At 48.7% G+C, this 20111-nt stretch overlaps 1 protein-coding gene across 2 annotated transcripts in view; it reads right to left on the bottom strand.

The window, feature by feature from the left end:
* Nucleotides 1-14501, bottom strand: part of SLC19A2 (solute carrier family 19 member 2) — a 36074-nt gene extending 21573 nt beyond the window's left edge. The window contains exons 1-4 of one of the 2 annotated variants that reach the window (XM_075906960.2): nt 14177-14501; nt 8283-8891; nt 5415-5465; nt 2130-2352 (exon numbers count right to left, since the gene is read on the bottom strand). In XM_075906960.2, coding sequence (XP_075763075.2) covers nt 2130-2352; nt 5415-5465; nt 8283-8891; nt 14177-14362 — 1069 coding nt within the window. In that variant the 5' untranslated portion in view covers nt 14363-14501. The remainder of the gene's footprint in view (nt 1-2129; nt 2353-5414; nt 5466-8282; nt 8892-14176) is intronic. The other variant, XM_075906971.2, reaches the window with a different exon arrangement.
* Nucleotides 14502-20111: the final 5610 nt, after the last annotated feature.

Raw genomic sequence — 20111 nt, 5'->3', positions numbered from 1 at the left:
AAGATGATATTTAGTTGTAAATCAATATTTTAATAGCTTCAGGGGGTAGCCGAGTTAGTTTACAAAATGCTACCAGACCATTTGTTGTTTAAGTTTATCCAGTACAAACTAATAAAACATGTAGATGGTATCATGAGCTTTTGTACACACAGCCCACTTCTTCAGATGACTGGAGTTTTTCATATGAAGAAATGGGCTGTGCCCACGAAAGCTCATGATACCATCTACATGTTTTGTTAGTCTACAAAGTGCTACCAGACCATTTGTTGTTTAATAGTTTATCAACACTGAAGAACCACTCTTTACGAAAATAATTCAAGTACAAATGCAACACACAATAAAGTTGTTATTTCAATCAACCTACACTGCCAGCAGATCACCTGGACTGGACTTTTTACCAGAAAGCAAGGGCCTAGAAAACGGCCTGAAAGTTTGTATATAAACTGACTTGTATCATCCAAGGAATAAGGAAATCTCTTTTTATGTACCACCAATACACGCTTTTTTTTTTTTTTTTTAAGGGCTGATCAAGGAGAAGTTTCCCATATTGAAGCCAAATATCTAAAGAAACTGTGCTTTCAAATTGCCAACGTAAAATTTTGTCCCATAGGCATATCATCTATTCTCCCCTCCTTATTTTCTTTCCAGTCATAGTTTGTTACCAAAATTCTGGCATGACTTTTTCCTTTTGTATCAAGATGAATTATGATATTAAAATATTTTCACTAACAAAGAAACACAGTGACTCCCAAAATTAACCCCAGTGTAGGCCCTTAACTCATACAATTTTCTGGCTCTGACAGGTGGAAGCTATTCTGACCCCTTTATCATCAGAAGGCACTGTTCTGTAGTAGTCAGGTTTGTTCTGTTACTTATTTAAGCTTGGCCAAGTACTATGGAGGCAGATGGTTTAATGGTTAAGGCAGAGAGGTGAGAATTAAACCTGCTGGGTTGTGTCTCTAGAACTGGTCAAGGACAACTCTACTATGATCTAGTCCTCAGAGGTACAGCACAACCTGTTCCTACTGAACTCAACACAAGTGGTCAGTACCTCGGGGGGGGGGGGGGGGGGGGAAGAGAAGGAGAAAGGAAAGGAAAGGAAACACCATTAATATATATTGCCTCGGATTCCCCAATTACTAATGCAAGCTATGGAGCCTAATGCAGTATCATTTAGTGCTCCTCTGAATGAACATGTTAGAGCAGTATTAAAGATACCCTCACTAGGGCTGTCAAGCAATTAAAAATTTTAATCACTATTAACTGTGGCAGCATTTCCAAGGGGCAGCACAAGACAGAGCCCGGAGTTAGCTGGACTTCCCAGCTGACCCCGAGCTCCATGCAGTGCTGCCCCTTTAAAGCACCAAAATGGCACTTCAAAGGGGCAGCGCAACCAGAATCAGTGATCCGCTGGAGTCCCCAGCTCCTAATGTGCTGCCCCTTTGAAGTGCCAGAGGCAATGCAGCATTAATGCCTGCAATTAACACGTCTTTTTAAAGCGTTAATCTTGTCCTGAGTTAACGCAGGTCAATTGACAGTCCTAATCCTTATGGCAGTGACAATGGAGATGTCAACTGGACAGTCTATTACACAAAAAGCTTTTAATTTATGCCTTGACCCCTTCAGTCAAGCAAGGCAACTATGGTTACAGTGCAGATTACTTTGAGGCTCACAAGTGTCTTCCAATACCTCCAGCTGAAAATCAGAGTTGCTCAGTCTGTTGAGAAAAAGCCACACAACCTCAACTGCATTTCAAGTTAACACCTATCAGTACACAGGAGTCTCATGTATCTGGAGAGTTTTGTTAAACATTCCTGAGCTGTGACTGCTTGGGGAGGGTCCTTGTAACAATGCACACTGCAGGTAGAAAGACGAGGTATATAAACATTTCTATACCTACCTCGGATTACAAAAATCAGTGCAGCTGAGTCACCCTTAGACATTTTGCATGAAACTTAGCCAATGAAAATTTGATTCAGTGCCACTATCCTGTACATGATAGGAAGCACAGCAACATCAGACCTCTGTTTTGGCAATACAGAGCGTAAAGGACATATCAAGCAAGTGTTCTGGATTATGTTTAGATGCCTTGTAACACATACCCTCTGAAATTGAAGTAGGTAACTTACCTAGTAGTGTAGAAACTGCCTCCACACCACCATTATAGATCTCAAAGCTCTGAGAAGGCAGCACCATTTCCCACAAGCCTTGTATGTAGTTTATTACTTGGAAGTAGCCACAAGTTGAGAATGCCCACCACACAGACCAGCAGATCATAGGACGGGAGGAATAGCACTGCAGGAAGTCCCGCCACAGTTCCTTAAGCACCTTTGAGATACCCACTTTCTGCTCCTAAACCAATGTAAAAATGAACAACAAAAAAAGTCAAAATCCCACATCTACATGATTCACCTTGCTCCATAAATGCACTTACCACTGGCAAGAAGTGCCAGAGCAATAGCCATGAACACATCACAACTCTGTCAGAGTAGGAAACAAGGCACCCCCTCCAGGCTGCCCAAGCAACATGCCTTCTCACCCTAACTATGCCCAGGGGAAGAAACAGTTATTTTGCTGTGATGTATGCAAATCTCTGCCTCTGTGCTCTAAAGCAGTGGTCCCCAATCTTTTTTATATCAGACCAGCAAACCAATTCACAAGCTTTTGGCAGAGTGGTAAGATTTTTTGTATATTTGCATATTCACTAAGTAAATAATGAATATGCAAATATAACGTTACCAGTCTGCCAAAAGCCCGGGGCCCCAGAGCCCCCTCCAGTGTCAGCCCTCTGCCTCTTAAAAGTCCCCCACCCTCAGAACCCCCTAGCACTACTCCCAACTCTGGAGCCTCCTGTGCCCACCTTGCCTCCCTCACCAATCCCTATCCTGCTTCCCAGCCGCCAGCTGAGCGCTGCTGCCTGGGTCACAGTAAGACTACCATGCCAGGGTCTGCGCGGCCCTCCTGCTGTGCAGCGAACCGCTCTTCTGCATCCAGGACACCTGCCTCTGCCCAGTGCTGGTTGGCTGAGAGGCAGGACAGGACACACCTCTCCCAACAGCTGCGGCAGGAGGGGAGGCACTGGGTAGTGTACCCAGCCCCAACCCCAGAGCCACCATAGCCCAGCGGGTTTGTAGCCTGGCACTGGGCTGCAGACTGGCAGTTAGGAACTGCTATTCAAAAGGGCTAATTTACTGCTTCCTGTGGTGGCAAAGAGATGGATTTCTCCAGCCTATTCTCTAAGAACTTAGTAGAGGCCAAATTATTTCACATAGGCCAGAGAACAAAACAGCTTCAAATCATTTTACCTAGATTTGTGCCAGAGACCAAGTAAGAGTTTAAAATCTGTGGAGCAACCACAGAAGTTTTCCCAAGCAGGTTGGGTGGAGAAGTTTCAAAGAGATTTTTTGTAAGTGTTTGTCTGAGGGAGGGAGGGAAAAGATTAAATTATAACTATCCATCACAAAGGCTGATTAGTATCTAAAGTGGAATTATACTTCCTACTGCTTTATGTGAATAGCAGCATAAAAATTAGTCCCCAGCTGACCTCAAGCTCCATGGTGCTTCAGCATTTTAAAGGGGCAGCGGCCACACAGCTGAGCCATGTAGAGCTGTGCAATAGCTACCCCTCTGAAACGCCACCTTGGGGTTTCAAAGCAGCAGTACCGCACATCTGATCGCTGGCTCAGCTGCATGGTGCTGCCACTTTAAAGTACCCTTTCCTCCTCCCCTTTTCTGCCTCTATATCAGAGGCAGTAAGGGGAGGGAGGGAGGAAATCGACTAGTCGACAGACTATCCGATAAGCATTTGCTTACAGGATAGTCCACTAGTCCTTAACATCCCTAATACAGATGCAAGATTTCAGACTACTTGGGCAATCTAGTTTCTGCTCAGCTCCAGTAACTAGATACTCTCTCTGCAATGATTTCACGGTGCTCTGCCGGTTGCAGTGAGTTCAGTAATTGCCTAGATCTTTGTTCTCTGCATGGGTGCAAACAAACAATTTTCTAACACAAGGAGAAGGAGAAGCTTTTTCTATACTTTCTCTGAACAGAGAATTACAGATATAGCATAGATTTAGGTACAGAATGGCTAGGGAACCGATTGGATATATAGGAAGCAGTCATTGATTCTTCAAGTCCATAGTGGTAGACACTAGATGCATCAGAATAGGGATGTAAGCGAGTAGTCAAGTACCTGATAAGCCTAAAGCTTGTCGGGTAGTCAAGATGGCTACTCGCGTCCCCCACACCTTTGCTGCCTCTATCAGAGGCAACAAGGGGTGAGGAGAACAAGAGCCAGTGGTGGGGGGAGTTGGCTTAAAAGACTCATTAGCAGCAGCCTCTGTCTGCAGAGAAGCAGCTTCTGCCTGCAGCAGCCAAGGCTGGCAACAGACAGGGGCTGCTGAACCCAGAGCAAGCCAGTTGTGACGTAGTGGGGGTACTTGCTGGGCTGTGGTGACCCCTGCTGTCTGGAGCAAGACCCAGCAGGGAAAACCTCACTAGGCAGAGGTAATGCCAAACTTGTTGAACCAGTGGCCAGACACCCCCCATGGAGAGGAACAAAGGAAGGTGGATGCTGCCCTGGCTGGGGGGCAGGGCTGGAAGTGAGGGAGTTGGTTGCTGGCTGTCGGAGGGCATGGAGGAGAGCCTAGGGGAAGGGGCTGGAGTTTAGGGGCCCAGTCTCCCCCATCTCAAGGGGGCCTGAGGCATCCTAGCCCAGTTCCTGTAACCAGATTACACCTGTGCTGCGCTGTGCTGGAGGAGCAATAAACCACCCTCAATTCCACTAGCTGGTGCAGTCTGTTTGTGCCATTTCGGGGTGCAGGAGACGGGGAACCCCCAACACGCCATCACACCAGTACTGAGAAAGCCCAGCTCACACCAGTCTGGGACCACTGCAGCTCTGCATTTTAAACACAAAGCCACAGAGATCCTGGCTCAGTCCTGGTTGGCACCAGTCCAGAACATACCTCCACTGCACCTCTGTGGTTTAAATGTAGGAGGAGCCAGGCTGCCTGCATGCCCAACTCCTACTACATTTAAGCTGCAGCAAGGGTCTCTCCTACTAAGCACCTCCCCTTTTTGACTAATTGTGTAGTCGATACAAATTGTATTACCCTCCTCTTAACATCTTTCATTCAGAAGCTAGAAACCTTGAAGTTAAAAAAAAAAGCCACCACATACATATAGTGTGTAATGCTACATACGGAGAGATAAAATTCTTCCTTGAACCTTGTAGCCAACAAGTTATGTGCCTAAGATTCAATTACCATTATCCTAACATGCAAAATCATTATCCTAACACTGCAAATAGAGCAATGTTATTCAGCTTTATTTTTTTAATAATGGAGCCACAGAATATTTGGTGTAATTCAACTCCATAAATGATGGAGATTGATCTAATAGAAAATTACCTTTATTTCAGATTCTCCAACAAGGCCTCCTTGTTCTTGTATTACAGGGCACTTGTTAAAAACAAAAACAAAACAAAAAACCTGGTTTTTTCAGTAAACTCTTCAATCGAATGGCATGGAATGACATTTTTATTACTGGGTATTTTCAGCATGTTAAGTGTACTGCAGTGAAAGAAAGGATCCTTGCCTCAGGTCACTCACACTTGACTGCTTCAATATATTCTTTCCTCCCAAGTACAAGAATTCGAAGGTGCTTACAGCCAGGGCTCGACAAATTATACAATCTACTTGCCTGTAGCAAGTAGATTGCAACCCGGAAGAGCCGTACATGCGCAGATCGCCAGACACCATGGCTGGCGAGTGGGGCTCGCCGCAGTTCAGCGAGCCCTGCTTACAGCTATTGCTAAATCAGTGGTCCCCAACTTTTCGGGGTTGTCAGGCGCCCGGGGGTGGGGCTGCAGCCGCCCACGCGCCTGGGGTAGGGGCCGGCCCAGATCATTTAGCAGGCGAACATAAATGCCCCGGCGGGCGCCATAGCACCCGCAGGCACCACGTTGGGGACCGCTGTGCTAGATGAAATGGTCAGTGAAGCTGACAAGGAAAGTGCTATCCTATTGTTGATGCCACTGTCAAAAAATACTCCAGATACAGGTAGAACTATGCTAACACATTTTTGGGCTGAAGACCAGAGAGTGAGAAGGCAGGGAACACTTAATCAAAAATCACTTGTTTAACAATCCATTATATATCTGAGTCATTTGAGAATTCCCCCACGCCATCTCACTAAAAATCAGCAAAAGGAACAAAAGACTTCCATGCATCTATGCTCAGTGGGTTCTCCAGCTCTCTCAGTAAAGAGGCCTTGCAAAACTATCAGACTGGGTAAGATTAATTCCCTGGAATGTTAATAGGTTTCATTCACAGTATTAGCCTATGAAAGGATAAATCTTTCTAGCAAAAATGTAGCCCAACATTGTTGCCCTCTCTCCAGTCATTGCTAGGGGACAGGACTATCCCTAAAGGAACATGGGACCAGGTCAACATCCCCTGGACCCAGCTCAGCCCCTTACACTCCAATCCACTCCTTCTCTAAGCCCTGCCTCTGCTCCACCCCCACCCCATCTCTGCCCTTTCCCCTGAGCTATGTGACCCAGAGGATTACCAGGGGGTCTAGCGCAGGGTGGCAGAACAGGTCAGCTCCAGCTTGCTGCACTCAGCTCCCCCAAAATTGGCATCACTCGAGGGAGTGGAGCAAACCAGGGCCAGGGTGCTTTGCTTCCTGCTAAGGATCTTAAGATATCGTGCAACTGAATAGTCATGCCATTTAACCACATCACATTTCAGTGGTTACATGACTGATCGATAGCCCCCGTGGGTGGGATCAGCAGCCAGTGTGGTCTGGCCCCATTCCCAGGGAGACCCTTTCCACCTCATGCTGCTAGGCAGTAGCACAGGGTGGCATGCAGGAACTCGTCTACAAGGGGAGCCAATTAAAAGGCCAGATCCCTATGCAAACTGGCATCTGCTGGACCTGGGCTGTGGCTGTACACAGACACTCAGGGAATGACCAGCATGGTGTCAGACGGATTGTGAGTGACCCAAGTTGGGTACTATAACAGCAAAGCACTGTGAGGCACCCAAGGTTGAAAGGCGAGCAGTGTCACAGCCTCTCATTCATCTGGATATGGATCTGGAATGTGGTACAAAGATCACCAGTAACAGTGCAAAAGCTCTCTCTTCTGTAGCTCCCAACATCTTTTCCTTGTGCTGACTCTCCATCACATTTCAAGCTCCTCCTGAAGACTTCTTTATGTAGGAGTCCTCTCCCATTTACTGATCTTATATCTGCCCCACACAAGTGTCTGCTGTAATCGATAGTTACTCATTATAAAGAATTTCAGCTGGCTCTGCACCATCCTTGCTGCTACTGGGATTGGGGCTTGGCTCTGGCCTACTTCTACCAGCTCGCTTGGGCTCTCCAGGGATGGAGTTCCCTAGGTGCCACAGCCCTGCTTCTGTCCCACCTGGTTGGGGCTTCCCAGGGATGGGGCTCTATGGCTGTCCCACTTAGTTGGAGCTCCATGCCTGCCCAGCCACTGCCACACCCAGCCAGGGCTTCCTATGGACGGGACTCCATAGCTGCCTGCCCTGCAACTGCCCCGCTGGGCCATGACCAACTGGGGCTCCCCAGGATGGAGCTCCTACAGCTGGACTCCTGATCAGCTCACACACCCGGACACCGGGGCTCTCTGGTCCAGCAATATCCATGATCCTACTGGAACCTAGCAGTTGCTGGACAAGAGAGTCCCAGATTTAGGAGGTTCAAACTGTATTTAAAATATTCCTACAAATTTGTATCAGAACTTAGGGCACACCACTAACTTCTTGCACTGTTACAATCTCTTCCTGGCCAGATGAAATGTTTAGGAAGTTCATGTTGCAATACAATTCTTAGATCTTCAGTTTTGTTTTCACCCAGTTATTGAGCTGGTGATTAAAAGCTTTATAGTGTGATATCATTGGGTGCATTCACTGTACTATGGACACCCATTAGGTTCTCACTGCCTCCTCCTCCTGCAGAGTATTTCATTTCTGAAATAACCTAATGAGAATGTATGAATTTCCTCTATAAAAAAGTTTGGTACTATAGATAATTTTAAAGCGAGCAGATACCTGCAAGAATACTACATGACAATACTGAGTGATGAAAAGGAAGTCAGGAAAGCACTCTCCCATGCCACAAATAGGTGAGGAGATGAAGAGAGATTCCTTTTACTATCAGGTAATTGAAACACACAGTTCTCTACATATACAAGATGGCCATAATAAGCATGTTCCAAGGAAATGGAAGACAACGGCACAGCTTACCTGTGTCTCTGCAGAATGCTCCTCTTTGTTTAAGAGAACTTTTGATTCAATGTCTTCCCACCCAGGGACCCTCTTTAAGGCAGAATCATCTTGGACAACAGCTCCATTTTTACAGTCTATAATTTTCATTTCCCTAATGACCTGGCTGCTCAAGGTGTGATGAAAGAAAAGACTTTTCTGTGGCATTGGCAGAAACCAGGCTGTAGCAAAAGCCACAGACACGCAGGTCAAAGAGATGACGTTCAAGCTGAACAGTGACCAACTGGCAACTGACACCAGAACCTGTCCACAGATAGAACCCACAGTAAAACCCACCAGGGTGGCACTTCGGCAGTAGCTGGTGACTTTCTGGTACATGTTCAAGTCCACAATGCTATAGATGTAGGAATAATAGGCAATCTCCGTAGCAGTCACTAATCCATAGAAGAACTCGAGGAACTGAATAGCTAGCAATCCTTGGGCGTAGAGCAGCATGAACCATGTCACTATAAGGCTCAGTCCCTGGAGAAGGATTACAGGTTTGTACCTGAGATAGTCTGTTGCAAGGAACACAGGAAACAGCAACACCAAATAAGAGTAAGTCCATACTGGATAAATTTCATTGAAAACCTATGAGAAGAAAAGCAAAGCATTAACAAACACCTGGGCAAGTAAACTCTGTTTATTTCAAGGTTGGAAAAAAAAATCCTCTACACAGACACTGAAGGAGCAGCTAGCAAAACCATTTCCCAGTAATGCCAACAAGTGATCTCTACAACAATATACTGAATACAACTTTCCTCCCCCATAACTCTAATTAGTGCTGTATAGAGAGCTAAAGGTAACAGTAGCCTTGAGTTTTGATACTTAGAAAAAAGAACTGGGACCATTAACCAATAAGCAAGCACTTACCTATTAAACAGTTAGCCAGGTGGCTGCTAACATCCCTAGTCCCCACCCAGCCTAGCATAGACCTGACCCAGCTGGGGGGGTGGGGGACAGAAGAGAGAACAGGCACCTCTCTCCCTGCTGTGCCCAGTGGAGCTGTAGCTGCTGTGGAGAGGCACCTGTCACCTGGCCCCAAGCTGCTGGGGTGAGAGGTCTGAAGGCAGTCCTGTCTCCGTAGAGCTGCCTACACCTCCAATCCCGCATTCCCAGCCCCAGCCCAGAGTCCATACTGGGAGCCACTGCTCTCACCCTGCACCCCTAACCGTCTGCCCTCTCCCGCACTCCAACCTGTCAGCACCACGGCCACACACACGGTCTGTGTGGAATTACTTATGTCATGTCATACATCACCTCCATATTGTTGCACATAAAAGGTCATTCTACACGTGGACATAACCAGTTTTCCCTCTAATTTTTTGTGGAATCCCTGTCATTGGAATTTTTTAGGAGCAAATTCAAGAGGGATGGTCTAAGAATTAGGGACATTGGGTACAGTCAATGACTAAGCAATAAGCCTGTACTTATTGGTTAATCCTATCAACTACAAACCCCTCCTCCCCCCCTCCCAAACTGACTCTGTATTAGAGACAGCGAGGGGGGGGGGGCAGAGAGCCGGTGCCCACAATGAGCTGGCTTTAAGCAGGCTCCCCACAAGCACCAGATCTGCCTTCCTCCTCCCCATCCCCACACTGCTGCCTCTGATAGAGAGGCAGCATCATGGAAGGTGAGGGTGACAGACTGGAGCAGATACAAGTGGGAGCCAGCTTTCAAGCCAGCTCCCTGCACGTATCGGCTCCCGTGGACCTGCCTGTCTCTCCCCCTGCTTTGCTGTTTCTATAGAGGCAGCGGGGGGGGGGGGGGGGGTGGCAGGAGCCTGTGCTGGAGGGAGCTAGCTTACAGCTGGTTCCCCCCAGCACTAGCTCCTCAGTGCCACTTGCCCTGCCACACCCACACCCGCTACCATCCTCCCCATGGACAAAGGCTGCTCCACATCCCACAGACCAAGATTAGATAAAAACTGAAGCCCACCAAAGGAACAGTCACTCCCTACAAATCAGCAGTGTAGAATTTTTGGGGTGGGGCGGTGGGAAGGAGGGTGAGAAATGTCTTCAATAACCTCAGATAGACTTTGCCTTGATCCTCCTCCAAAGCTTCCAATTAACTCCAGAGTTCTCTCTTCCAGTCAGATTTCCACACTGTTCTTCTTCCCACCCTAAGCAAATAGCCCTGATCACATGTGCTCTCAAAAGTGAAGCACCTTCATTGTTCTATATCTAATTCACTGCTGCATACACTAGACATGTAAATAGCATTTAAAAAAAATAAAAACCTAAACAATTAAAACTATACTGATCAAACACTTAACCATTAACCAGTTCACAACATGGGTGCGAGAAGCAAGCCTGCGGCAGGTGCTGCAGCACCACATTTTACTTGAGGTCCCACGTAGGTTTGTGAAAGGTTAACTGGTAAGGGCTGGAGTAGCTTCCCACCTGCTGCGAGCAAGGAGCAGCAGGATCCTGCCCAGATCCTGCTTAATCAGTTAACTGGCTAAATGTTAGGTCTCTCTAATGTTTAACTGATTAACCAGGATTTTACATTGCTAGTCCCAGTCCTTTTACCTCCGTACAGATCTGCCTTCCCCCAGAGATATGTAAGCATTAACTGAATACATTAGCAGTAAGTCTGATTTATATTAGTTAATCAGTTAACATTTTACATCCCTCATACTCACTCCGCTCTGAACTGCAGAGCTCAAGCCCCAAAGATGCTCTTAATCTACATGCTGTCTGCATGACAGGGCCAATTATTGACTAACACTTCCATCATCTTGTAAGAAACACAGGCAGCAATGTCCAATGCCACACCAACCAACTCCTGCTGCCACTAAATCGTGTACAAATGCATTTCAAACAGAAATCTGATGTTCCTGTTGCTTTGTTTTTTTAAAGTAAAAAAAATAAATCTGTGGACTAGAAGGCTTTTGGATTCAAGCTTGCTTTTGCAGAGCTAAATAAGAGTGGTCCCACAAGCAGTGTGTGCTATTTGAAAGTATTTATCAAGAGAGGGTGCTGTTTTATACACACTGAAAACTGCTGTCTCAACACAACAGTTATTTTTAAATTCCTGGTACATATTTCTGAGACATTTACAGGTATGGAATATCAAGAAAGTAGATAACATGCGGGGGGGGGGGGGGGGGAAGAGAGGCAGCGCGGTGCGCAAACAAAAAAAAATATTTTTGCTCCATACCACCAATCTGAATTCAGTCACCCATGACTGAGAGTCATTATACTGAAATTTACTGATATGAAGACCCTCAGAGACCTCACATTTTTTAATTTTTAAACCCCTCCATACACCTAGGTCAGCTAGGCCAAAAACAGGCCAGAGATTTGAGCCTCTAATAGCAAGAAGGTAATGTCTTCACTAGATTACCCCCTCCCCTCAAAAAATTATTATTATTATTATTATTTTTTACAGAAAAGTCACTAAGGCATATTTTAGTGATCTGGCTATAAAAATTCTACTGGAGATAAGGCACAAGTCCTTTTTAACAAAATGTGGCTAGGCACATTTCCTCGCACCTTACCTAGGTACAGAGGGTAAAAACTGTCCATGCCTTCTCTCCACTAGGATTCATATCAGGGGTGGGATGTCTCAGGCCCAAGGGCTGGATGCAGCCCCTGGTTTGACTGGATCCAGCCCGTGAGGTTCAGCATTGGGGAGCCTGCGTTGGTGCTCCAGCCACCCAGGCATCTACTCACAGGGCTAGAGCACACAAAATCTACTACCCTGGGCCCCCATAGGCTCTGGTGCGTGAGGAGAATGTGGGGAGTGCCTTTGTCCTTCTCAGTCAGTGCTTCTCACTTTTGTGCAGCCTCCGGCTGATTTTTCTGTGGGTCAGTGATAGGGATGTTAAAGACTAGTTGACTATCCAATAATCAAATGCTTATTAGATAGTCAGGTGACTAGTCGATTCCCCCCCACCCCCCTTGCTGCCTCTATCAGAGGCAGCAAAGAGTGGGGGGGAGGGGAAGAGAGAAAGGGTACTTCAAGGTGGCATGGAACACGGGGTCAGCTGGGGAATCCCTAGCTGACCCCAGGTTCCACTGTGGCGCAAAGCCCAGAATCAGGTGGGGAGTCCCCAGCTGACCCCGAGTTCCATGGCAGCGCTGTGGAGCCCGGGGTCAGTTGGGGACTGCCCAGCTGATCCCGGGCTCCGCACAGCATGCAGTGCAGCATGGAGCCTAGGGTCAGCAGGGGACTCTGAGTCCCCTACTGACCCCGGGCTCCATGGCTTTGAAAAGCACAAGAGCCCCCGCTGGGGACTCTTGTACATTTCAAAGTTGGTACCCATGTGCAGCCTGGAGTCAGCGGGATTTCCTGCTGGCCCAGGCTGCAAGCAAAGTTCTGCATTCCTCCTTTGAAATGTACATTTTACTTGTATATTTTAAAGGAGAAATGCAGAAGTGCCTATTGACTAGTCAATGGAAATTCAATCCACTACTCAATTAACCGCAATTTAACATCCCTAGTCAGTGGCCCCCCCCCACCCAAAAAGGCTCGCTGCCCCTAATTTATCGTAAGATAGCTAACATGACTTCATGCTCTCATCAGTTACAAATTCCTCCTCCTGTCCACTCCCCACGCTTTTTTTAGGAGGGGGCAAAGATCTAGCCTAGGGACTGGTAACTACTTCGGACAGGCTTTCTGCACTCCCCATGCAGCTCAAAGAGGCCCAGATGTGGGAGCCATGTGGTCTCTACACGCTGCATGCTAGAAATCATCCAAAAGGAGCTGCCTGGGCTGAAGAACCCAATCCTGGGACTCGCAGCATGCAGAGAACACATGGCCCCCACAGCTAGCCCCTCTGAGCAGGCATGTGGGACGGCAGTGTATGTGAAAGGCAGGAAGCTTGCCTGAAAATCCAGCTGGGATGCTGGCCAGGAGAAGCCTAGGTAAATACCTCCTAACCAGAGCCATCCCAGACTGCACCTGCCATCCCAGACCGTCTGTGTCTCAATCTTCTGCTTCCCCTCCTGCACCACTTCCCCAGGTTACAACCCAAATCCTCTGTATCCCCACTTCTGCACTCATACTCCCTCCCACACTCTGCACCCCAATCCTTTGCCCCAGGTCACAACCCCCTGCCAGACCCAGCACCCCCTTGCTCCTCTCTCTTCCAGGTCATAATCCTCTCCTGTACTCATATCCCCTCCCAAGCCCTACAGCCCCAACCCCTTAGCTCCCTTCTACACTCAGCCTCCAGCCCAGACCTCCATTAAGATCATGGGCGAGTGTGGCCCTCAATTACTTACCAAATTCTTACAGTGCCCACCACCATCACAAATTATTGCCCACCCCTGATCTAGCCATACTCCCTCCTGTTTTGCACTGAAGCACCTTAGTATGGCAACACAGGACAAGCTTACAGTACTAACCCCCTGTCCTGCAGTGCACTGATGAACTCATAACTGGATGATCTCCAGCTCTTTACAAAACCTATCACCCCAATACACAGAAAGGGAAGATGAAGCATGAGTTTCAGTGACTTTCCCCAGGTTCACAGACAGAATCAGTGGCAGAGCGGCTGCCCTGACTCATTGCTACCCTGCACTAACACGCAGGCGCCCCCGCCTGCCTTAAGCCACGCTCAGCAGCCGAACAACAAAAACCAACAGACCTAACACAACGTCACATTTCAGCAGGGGACACGGCCAAGGGCGAGCCCATTTTGTCTCCCGACCCCCAGCTCCCTCTGCACCAGGCAGGCAGTCCCCGGCCCTGGGCCACCGGCCGGGCACGGAAGCCCTAACACCCCCCACCCTCTGGAGGGGGAGCAGCACTGCAGGAAGGGGGGCGCAGTGCGGCGCTGGGTGACTGCCGCCTGGGGAACCCCCGGGGGGTGCGCAGCGAGCCGGCCCCGCCCGATCCCCGCTTCAGCCTCCCCGGCCGCGCGGTACCTGGCTCTCGGTGAGGTTCTTGTCGGGCCCGAGCAGGAAGCGGGTGAGGAAGGGCTCGGAGGGCCGCAGGCTGGCGAAGAAGCCGTACAGGCAGAGCAGCGCGGTGGGCAGCGCCCAGTAGCGGCCCCGCGGAGCCCGCGCGGAGCGACGCAGCGCCCGGACCCGGAGCCCGCCCGGAGCTTCCATCCAGCGGGGACTTGCGGGGAGGGGGTGGGGGAGGCTCGTGACTCAGCGCAATGCGCCCAAACGGCCCGCGCGCAGGGTAACCGCCATCCTCCCGCACGCGCCACCACCGGCTCCTCCAGCCGGCCCCGCCGCCGATCGAACTTACCCTCGGTGGGGAGCGGGGGCAGGGCGGGCCGCTAACGCGCCTCCGGATTGGACAGCGCGTCCCCGCGCCCCTAGAGACCGGCCAATGGCGGTGGCTAGAATGCCGTCACGCTAAACGTTCGCCCCAGGGTACGAAGAGGGCGGGGGCGGGGAGAGAGCAGCACGTGTCTAGTCTCTCCCAAGGGCAACATGGGACGGACACTGCGCTCGCGTCCGCCCTTGGCTGCACAGCCCCAGGCTCCAGTAGCGCCCCCCCCCCCCCGCGACGTCATTGACCTACTCCGTGTTGCTGTCTGCAGAGGTCAGGTGACAGGGGAAGTAACTTACATTTCTTACAGGCCCTGCCCTGTCAGCTTCCCTGGGGGGTGGGATAGGACAGCACCTATACGAAATTTCACTGTGCGTGGAGGGCTCGGGGCGCTCAGGACAGGGGACTCTTAGGGTGGGTCTACACTACAGAGTTTTGTGAACAAAAGTGGATTTTTGTCGACAAAACTAAACCTGCGTCTACACTACCGCTGAGTTCTGTCGACATAACGTCGACAGAACTCAGCAGTTTTGTCGATGCTGGTAAACCTCATTTTACAAGGAATAACGCCTTTTGTCGACAGAGTTCTGTCAACAGAAGGTGTTATTGCATCTAGGGGTATGTCTAGACTACATGCCTCTGTCGCTAGAGGCATGTAGATTAGGCTACCCGACATAGGAAAATGAAGCGGCGATTTAAATAATCGCCGCTTCATTTACATTTACATGGCTGCCGCGCTGAGCCGACAAACAGCTGATGAGCTGTTTGTCGGCTCAGCGCGATAGTCTGGACGCGCGGGTGTCAACATCAAAGGTATTTGTCGACCACCCAGGTAAGCCAATACCTTTGATGTCGACACCTGCGCGTCCAGACTATCGCGCTGAGCCGACAAACAGCTCATCAGCTGTTTGTCGGCTCAGTGCGGCAGCCATGTAAATTTAAATGAAGCGGCGATTATTTAAATTGCAGCTTCATTTTCCTATGTTGGGTAGCCTAATCTACATGCCTCTGGCGACAGAGGCATGTAGTCTAGACGTACCCAAAGGTTGTGTCTAGACTACAGGGTTTTGTCAACAAAGCAGCTTGCTTTGTCGACAGAACTGAATGTAGTCTAGACACTCTTTGACGACAGAAGCTTTGTCGACAGAATCTGTCGACAAAACTTCTGTTGACAAAAGCCTGTAGTCTAGATGTACCCTTAGTGTGGGATCAATGGAGGCTTTTGCTTCCCTCCATCCCTTTCCAGGGCAAGAGGGGACCAGTGGGGGCTTTCACCCTCCCCCCTTGCAGGCCACCAGGAGCATTTCCCAGGAAGGGGGGACCCTCACTTAGCCGGTTGGGTGGCAGGCAGTATGGCAAGCTCCAGCCCTTTGTGGTACAGCTGCCCCAGCGGTCACCGCAGTATAGCTGTCTCTCCTCTTTCTACCTCCTCCCTTTCCATGTTCTGGAAGACAGTCCCATTCCCCACACTTCCCGTTTTCCTCGCACAATCAAATCCTGACCTTGCTTTAAGTGAGGAAAGAGGAAGCTGCATTCCAAGTGTGGTGATCCTAGCTCTTACCATTTATAAGGAATTCTTGAACAGACTTTAAAATAGCCATGAATAGATAGATGTTCAGGAATCAGGCTATGAGGAAACTTGACCTAACAGTCCCATGATAGTAAACATAAATACTGGGTCAGTTTAAAAAATATCTCTCTAGTTTAAGCCTCAAAGAGGTCATATTTTCCGAGTTTATTGTCCTCTGTAGCCTCAAGTGCTAGAAACTTGATGTTCTTAAATAGCACAAGCTTAACTTCTTTCACAGTCAGATGATTTCAAGGCTGGAGCTATGAGCAGATCATCATAAGTTCACAATAAAATCACAAGAGTTGGCAATGTTGTATACCCTCCATCTGACACAGGAGACATTCTGCGACCTATTTCCTGCACATCACCACCAGCCTGCACGATATCACATACCCACTGGGATCACTGGCGTGTCACATAGCCTGCAGTACATCTTGTAACTACCATAGAATGACCATTCATTTGTTCCCGTAACACCAGACATTCCAGCACTGCTGGTAACAGCATGGGCCCACCCCAACCTACATGATGCTCCCCTTCCTCTGCCAACATGACCTTGTAATGGCAATCCTCCAGGCCTAGGTAGTGGGTGAACTAGGGCTGTCGCAGGCAAGGCACAAGCCCACAGCCCCATCCCATCGAAACCTGCCCCTGCCATCCATGACCCCTGTGGGAGCCAAGCCCCCCACTTTATGGGCAGGCCTCCCGAGCATGGGTGGCATGTAGCCTTCTCCAGTCCCCAGACCATGAGTGGCCCACACACACCCCTCTTGCTGCCAAGCATAGGTGTCCTGTGGCCCCCTGTCCTCCAAGCATGGGCAGCCCACAGTCCTCCCCAATACCCAGAGTACTGGCAGCCAGCACCCCACACCTTTGAACCCAGTCTGCAGCCTTCCTGAGCCTCTCCGCCTTCCAGGGCTGGCTTTAGGAAGTGTGGGGCCCAATTCGAACAGTTTCGACAGGGCCCCGGCAGCCAGGATTTTTTGTTGAGAAAAAAAAAAAAACACACTCACACAAAAAAAGAGTCACAGCCCCTTTAAAGTCACAGCCCCTTTAAATCCAGGGAAGCTGCCGTGCTCCTCCAGGGCCAATACCCCCTCCCGCAGCACGCCCAGCACGCCAAAGAGCTGTGGGAGAGGAGCAGCCAGCACAGAGGCCTCTTAGGCGGAGGGCCCGATTCCGGGGAATGGGTCAAATTGGCCTAAAGCCGGCCCTGCCACCTTCCCCCCGAACATGAGTGGCCAACAGCCCCGCTCCAGGAGCATAGGGAGGGCTGAAGGCATGACTCCAGCCTTGGCAGAGTTGAAGCCAGGCAGCCCCAGGAGGCTGAGGGAGCTGCACTGACTGGGGAGTGGAGTGGGGTCAACTGAGTAGTTTGTGGTTATGCAGCCCATAGAGGATGCCATTTTCAAGAGCATTTCTCCATGTCCCTGTCAGCGTGACCTCATGTGTATGATTGCGAGATCATGGCAGCAGGACCTGAGCAGAGCACTGTTCAAGATGACATCCTGGTCCAATACCAGACAAAGCCACACCTAGTTTTGTCTTCGTAGCAGACAGGGCACAAACCCAGACAAAAAGGGGGCTGCTGCTCATTATAAACCAGGATTACTAGCTGCACCAGTAGCAACTGGCAGTGAAGTGCCTAGATCCTAGCAGCACTCACTGCATTATCACCATTTGCTAACAATGAGCTGTGCAATTACATGCCATATGCCTCATTCACTCGCAGCATACAGTATATACAGTACCACCAGTACTGTGCCTGGCAAAATATACTTACATTATTGTTTATTCTTTATATTGTGGTAGTACCTACAAGATCCAGGGCTGGGCCATGACCCTATTGTGCAAGGGGCACTATAAACAGAAAACAAAAAAATAATCCTAAGGAAACTACAAATTCAGTACTGTATAAGACAAGTGACAATAGAACACAAGGGAACAATGAGATAAACTGTTTGCATACCCTCTCCTTCAGGTTAAACCACCATCAACAGCTATTGTCCATCAAGGGAGCTACAATTCAATGACTCACCTGCGTAAACCACATCAGGGGAATTGCTCAGCCTTGCCTGGGGACAAAGCAGTGTGCACCAGACATGTCTGGATTTGTGTTCTCCAAGTGCATGGACCCAAAGTATAAAACTGAACAAGTAGCTACATGTTTGCCCTTTCTTCTGCTCACACCTGTGCTACAAGGAAACAGGACACTCAGAAGACTGTGGACTCCAATAAGGGAGACTGCCCAGGTTTCAAGGGTGAAATTTCTGTACTATGCACTCCAATACCCACTGGGGTGAGGAAAAAAAACTGATTAGTTGCTGCCCAGTCCCACAAGGTTGAGATTTTAGACTGCTTATATTTTATTTCGTTTGGCAACTAACTCTGGCTTTTGCCTATAATTTCTAGTCACTTAATATCTATCTTTTGTAAGCAATATACTGTACTTGTTTTACGGTTTAATCTTTACCAGTGAGTTTGCCCGAAGGCTTTGGTAAGTTTGCTCAAATATTACAAAGGCTGGTGAATATCCACTTTCCATTGCTGAAGAGGTTGTGATTCTATGATTCTATGATTGGTGAACCCATCAACAAAGTAGCACTGCATGTCTTGAGCAGTGCAAGACATCATATTCTTTACTTACAAGGCTGGGAACTGGAGGGATTTGACAGGTGCTTCTCTCTGAGTGATTCATGAGTGGCTCTGGCAGCTGGGTGTAGGGCTCAACATGCTGTTGTGTTGGAGGGGTTTGCTGCTTGCAACTAGTAAAGCACCGTTAAAGCAGGCTGGGTGGGTTAAGGGGACACAGTGGTGCTACAGCCCCAGGCTGCACCCCAGCACTCTTGTCACAGAGGCATGATAGGTGAGGGTAGAGCATGAAAGTCCTTGAAAGTGAAGACAAGCAACTTACATTTCAATAGAAAAGGGGGAGGCAGTGGCGGGCTGCAAAGAAAGAGATGAGACTGAGGCTATGTCTACACTGCAGAACTATGTCTACACTGGCGCAATCTTGCAAATGAGGCTAAGCGTGGAATATTGCAGAGCCTCATTTGCATACCTAATGAGCTGCTATTTTTGTAGAAGAGGCCCTTGCGCCAGAAGAAGCTGTCTACATGGCCCCTTCTTGCACAAGAAAAACCCTCTTGCACAATGCCGTTATTCCTGAAAATAATCAGCATTATGGCATTGCACAAGAAGGCTTTTCTTGCGCAAGAAGGGGCAGTGTAGACGCTCCTTCTGGCACAAGAGCCAATTCCGCAAAATGGCGGCTCGTTAGAGATGCAAATGAGGCTCAGCGATATTTCACGCTTAGCCTCATTTGCATATCTCTGGTGCAAGATCGCACCAGTGTAGACATAGCCCAGGTGTAGACTTAGCCCAGCCCAGCCCAAATGAGCGCTCATTTGCATATCTTCTTCCAATCCTTTTTGTGTAAGAGGTTTTTGCAATAAAAAGCCCTGTGTAGATGGGGCCATTTGTTGGGAAAAAAAACTTTTGCTCAAGAGCCCTTATTCCTCAAAAAATGAGGTTTACAGGCTCTTGCACAAAAGGGTTTTTTTTCTGACAAATGACCCCGTCTGTGCAGGGCTTTTTATTGCAAAAACCTCTTCCACAAAAAGGATTGGAAGGAGATATGCAAATGAGCACCCATTTGCATTTCCTCTTCTGCAAAACACCCGCAGTGTAGATGTAGCCTGAGGGAGGGTCACCGCCCTCTTTGCTGCCGCAGCATTTTTGAATGGATATAAGCAGGGCAAGGCTATATTTGTCAAGGTCAAAAAAGATGTAATCGAAGAGAGAGATGATGAGAGCCTAGAACGGCGATGAGAGTTTTAATTGTGTGGACAAATAGGAGAGGCTAGTTTGATCAGCACATTTTGAAACAGTCTGGATGTAACAATCTTGAGCAGCGATGCGATCCTCAGCCACAAGCCTCATGCATCTCAATTTGCACACAGGGCTGTGTCCATCCCCCCACCTCAAGCTCTGGGTCCGGCTTCCAG

The sequence above is a fragment of the Pelodiscus sinensis genome, chromosome 1 (assembly GCF_052426305.1).
Source record: "Pelodiscus sinensis isolate ZL-2025 chromosome 1, ASM5242630v1, whole genome shotgun sequence".
Taxonomy (NCBI): domain Eukaryota; kingdom Metazoa; phylum Chordata; order Testudines; family Trionychidae; genus Pelodiscus; species Pelodiscus sinensis.
The sequence above is the reverse complement of the archived record's forward strand: the minus strand, read 5'-3'. Positions and strand labels throughout refer to the sequence as shown.